Source organism: Pinus tabuliformis, chromosome X, assembly GCF_031772625.1.
Source record: "Pinus tabuliformis cultivar Carrire ecotype Pingquan chromosome X, CPIR1, whole genome shotgun sequence".
Lineage (NCBI taxonomy): Eukaryota > Viridiplantae > Streptophyta > Pinopsida > Pinales > Pinaceae > Pinus > Pinus tabuliformis.
Genome location: NC_142308.1, coordinates 338,288,809 through 338,293,640, shown reverse-complemented (window position 1 = coordinate 338,293,640; position 4,832 = coordinate 338,288,809). Strand labels below are relative to the sequence as shown.

At 46.7% G+C, this 4,832-nt stretch overlaps 1 protein-coding gene across 1 annotated transcript; it reads left to right on the top strand.

Annotated features, from left to right (window-relative positions):
- Positions 1-1,352: 1,352 nt before the first annotated feature.
- On the top strand, positions 1,353-2,564 carry LOC149139845 (uncharacterized). The gene has a single exon (XM_089450834.1). It carries the CDS (start codon positions 1,353-1,355, stop codon positions 2,562-2,564), a length of 1,212 nt encoding a protein of 403 aa, XP_089306960.1.
- The last annotated feature ends 2,268 nt before the right edge of the window (positions 2,565-4,832 follow it).

The following is a 4,832-nucleotide window of genomic DNA, read 5'->3' as shown; positions in this document are numbered from 1 at the left end:
ATCTGTATAGATCAGGCTATGGAAGCCTCGGAAACATTATTAGTTGGCAGAGTCCGAGGAAGAAAGTTCTCGGTAGACTACATCAAGGATTGGGCTCAGTCAGAATGGAAAGAAGCACCGGGTCAGCCAGAACAAATCAAAAATTTGGATAGAGGATGGTTTTGTATTCGGTTTGGACATAAGGAGCATGTCGACTGGGTGATGGAAAAGAACTGGAGCTTCGGGAAGAGGCCAATCCTTTTTAGAAGATGGACGCCCCTGTTCGACGCCCAGAAAGAAAAAGAGGTGGAGTCCCCAGTCTGGGTCAAACTTCCGGGTCTCCCTATGCAATTCTGGACTGACTCGGCCTTCACCTCCATTGGTAATACTCTGGGGAAGTTTCTCGACTTTGATAGATCATATCTTCAATCTCACGACTGGGGAGTCGCCCGTATACTGGTAAGTCTAAACCCCAGAGAGGGCCTGGCGGACGCTATGAACCTGAAGTATCGAGGTCTTGAGTTTATTCAGACCCTGGACTATGAAAACCTCCCTTTCAGATGCCATCGATGTCATCAATATGGTCATCTGGCCCGGGAATGTCCTCTTGGACACCGTCGATGCCGAGGACAAAGGAGAAGAAGAAATATTCAGAAGGCAAACCAGAAGGTGAACATGTACGAAACAGAGGCTCTGATCAAGGAAAGCGACCCTATGGCATCTGCTCAGGGTTTGGTCCCAGAGCAAGGGAAGGTTGATTATCAGGAACAATCGGGGACTGCAGCAAATGAGTACATTTCTAACCCGATGATTTCCTTGGGACCCTCATCAGTCTCTGAAAAGGCAGGGGAGGCTCAGGCGAGTTTTCTTTCCCCTCCCTCCTCCTTGTGCTTTACTAATGCTCTATCTCTGTCTTGCTGTGATGAGTCTGGTCCTCTTAGACAGCTCTTGAATGAAATGTTGGATCTGAGGAAGGGTCAAGCCTCCATAGATAGTGTTATTATGACCATTCCGTCCTCACCATTGCTGACCTCTATTCCCATCGATGCTGCCTATTCTGCCCCTCCTTCTGACCAGAGTCCTGATCCCCCATATAATCTTAGACCTTTGGCCAACAGAAAGGGAAAAGGGCTTGCTGTGAGCGGATTGGAGTTAGATATGGAGTCAACAGGCCAGAGGAAGCAAAGAGGAAGGAAAACTAATCTGTCGAAGGCACAGTTGAAGGCTGTCATCGACATTGCTGACGGGAAGCAGATGTCTCTTCCAGGGGTGCTTAGAGCAAAGCGGACACCCTCTGCGTGTTTACGATGATCATCCTATCCTACAATTGCAGGGGTCTAGCTAGCCTACCCAAAAAGCTAGCTCTGAAGGAAATGGTCAGGTCCAATAAACCTGATATTATTTTACTCCAAGAAACTCTGGGGAAGGGGGAAGAAGTTACAGGCTGCCTCGTTAAGCTCCTTCTGGGTTGGAGCTTTCATGTCATAGACGCCAATGGTCATTCGGGAGGGGTGGCTCTGGGTTTCAACCCGAAGGTTCTTCGAGAGACCTCCTCTTGGGGATGGGAAAATGTACTGGCTGTGGAACTATACTCCATCGAACTATGCATCCCCTTTCTCATTATCAATGTTTATGGTCCTGTTTCGGAACGGGAAAGGTTCTGGAACCCCTTCTTTGCTAAATCGTTTATGGCACACCCAAATCTTATTATAGGCGGAGACCTTAATTTTTCTCTGGGGATGACAGAATCTTGGGGGGTCAGAGCAAGAGCAGATCCCCTTACTGACTTCTTTCTAAATAAACTGGCCTCCTCTCTTCTGGTGGATGTCACTCCGCTCAAGATGCGCCCGTCGTGGAGGAATCGAAGAATTGGAGATGATTGGGTTGGGAAGAAGCTTGACAGATTCCTTCTAGGTGATCAGCTGGCCGATAAGCTACAGGCTTTCAGACATTGGGTTGGGGAAGGCGGTCTTTCAGACCATCTCCCTGTCTTTCTCGAAGTGAAGGGTGCTTTCTCTAAACCAGGCATTCCCTTTAAATTTAATGCCTCCTGGCTTTTGGATGCATCCTTCACTAGCCTTTTCCACAGCACTTGGAAGAATGCTAATCTCAGTGAAGACGAGAGTTGCAGCAAGGCTTTCATAGAAAATTTAACAAGGATGAAGGCTGCCGCTAAGCAATGGGCCCTCCAGAAAAAACTGAATGATGAAAAAACCCTGGAAAATGTCAACTCGGAGATTGCCCTTCTAGAAGACCCAGGCGGTATTGGTTATAGAACAGAAGAGTCTCGGGCCAGAATTCTAGAACTGGAGATGGAAAGGAAGAGAATTCTCCAGAGCAGGGAGGAGAGCTGGAGGTTAAAAAGTAGAGCGATCTGGTTGCAGGCGGGGGACGACAACACCAAGTTTTTCCAGAACTATGCCAAAGGAAGGAAAAATTCTAATACTATCTGGGAAATGAAGAAAGCCAATGGTGATATGGCTCGATCTTTTGAAGAGTTAGCTTCTCTAGGGATCAATCATTTCAAGAACCTCTTCAAAGCGCCAGAGGAAGCTTCTATTGCTGAAGTTATAAGAGTTGCCTAGTTCTTTCCTAGGTTCATAGAGGAGGAAGGAAATGAATCTATCATGGCACCCGTTTCTAAGGAGGAGGTAGAAGATATTCTCAAATCTATGCAAAAGGACAAAAGCCCAGGCCCGGACGGTTGGACTGTCGAATTCTTCCAACATTTCTTCGAATTCATCGGTGACGAGCTAGTGGCAGTTGTGGAAGAATCCAGGCGCACAGGATCAATACTCCATCCCTTCAACTCCACATTTCTTGCCCTCATTCCCAAAACTGACCTCCCGGGCTCTTTTGAAGAATTCAGGCCCATATCCCTGTGCACCTGTGTTTATAAAATCATAGCAAAAGTTATTGCCTCCAGATTAAAACCTTTTCTCTCCAGAAATATTTCTCCTGAGAAATTTGGCTTCCTCGATGGCAGACAAATTCATGAAGCGGTTGGAGTTGCTCAAGAAACTCTTCATAGTCTAAAAATTGGAAAAAAAAAGGAGCAGTAGTGAAGATCGATTTGTCAAAGGCTTTTGACAGAATCAGCTGGTTGTACCTCAGGCTTTTACTAACTCATCTGGGCTTCAGGTATGACTTTGTGAAATGGATTATGAGTTGTATTTCTACCTCCTCCATAGTTGTTCTGATTAATGGAGCGGCCTCCAGTTTCTTTAGTCCGGAACGCGGCCTGCGTCAAGGCTGCCCGCTCTCTCCCCTTCTGTTTCTGCTGGCAGCAGAGGGCATCAGCCTTATGATTCACGACGCAAAAAGACAAGGGTCTCTCAAAGGCATCGAAGCAGCTGAAAATTTCTGGGTTACCCACCTCCTATTCGTGGACGACATAATTCTTTTCAGTAATGGCAGCCTGGAGGATTGCAAGACGCTCAAAAGGATCATTGACCTTTTCCTGAAGGCTACTGGACTTTGTATTAATGAGAAAAAATCCTCTCTTACGTGCACAGGTATGTCCAGAGAAATGATGCGCAGCGTGAAGATGGTCCTAAACTTTGATGTCAAAGCGCTGGAGGATACCTTCAAATACCTGGGCTTTCTTCTCAAACCTGATAACTACAGGAACAAAGATTGGAACTGGATCCTTGCAAGAATCGAATCCAAGCTGAAACACTGGAGTTTCAGATGGCTTTCCAGGGCAGGAAGGCTTGTGTTAATAAAATCTGTGCTTATGGCAGTTCCAGTCTATTGGGCTAGCCTGACTTGGGTTCCCAAAGGAATCTTATCCTCAATTGACAAACTTTGCAGCAGGTTTCTGTGGGCGGGGTCCAAGACAGAGAAGGTCACCCCGTGGATCGCCTGGGATAAAGTGGCTCGTCCCAAAGAGTGGGGAGGTTGGGGGATAAAAAATCTTCAATGTTTTTCCCAATCTTTAGCAGCAAAACTCGCATGGAGGCTCATTTCCTTTGACAACCTGTGGACTTCTATTTCAAAAAGAAAATACATTGACCCTCTATCAACGATAGATTGGATCAGATTGCCAATAAAGACCTGCAAACACTCCTCGGTGGTTTGGAAAGCTGTGGTAGCCTCTGTCAATATAATTGAGAAGGGTTTGGCTTGGAGTGTGGGAGATGGCTCTCAAATAAGATTGGGTAGAGACCCCTGGATTGGGTGTTCAGAATGGTTCTCTCTATCTCAGGGGTTGGTTGCTGTTTTAAAAGAGAAGGGACGTTACACATTAAATCAGGTGGCCGATCCCCGGGCTTCCTCCATATGGAGCCAAGGGTGGATGCAAGGAATAGATTTACAATTGGATGAAGAATGGCTGGAGGAATGGGATTCGTATAGGAAAGACCTCCTCAACTCTTCAGTCAGGCTCTCAGACGCTCCAGATGAACTCCGGTGGGTCTTTGCTCAGAATGGCCTCTACTCTCCAAAGATGGGGTACAAATGGATGATGGACCAAAAAGGGTGGGAAAATCCGGCTTGGTGGGCTAAGCCTCTATGGAAGTTAAAAGGTCCTCCGAAAACTAGACTCTTCTTTTGGTGTGTCCTGCTCCAGAAAGTCCCTTCTTGGGATTTTCTCCAAAGACGAGGTAGGATCGGTCCTGGATGGTGTCCTCTCTGCAAAGATAGCATCGAATCAGTTCATCACCTGTTCCTATTCTGCCCTTTCAATTCTAGTCTGTGGACCGAAACGTTAAGGTTACTTAAAATCCCTTATAGGTGGGAAGGGCAGGGGATTTTGGAAGCTTGGCAGAAGTGGTGGAAAGAAGCTTCAAATGACAGAGAAAGATCCATTCCGCTTCTCATAACTTGGGGGACGTGGCTTGCCAGGAATCAGG

Bases quoted from the DNA above. Each gene is read 5' to 3' on its own strand.
- LOC149139845 (XM_089450834.1), top strand. From the start codon at position 1,353: ATGGTCAGGTCCAATAAACCTGATATTATTTTACTCCAAGAAACTCTG.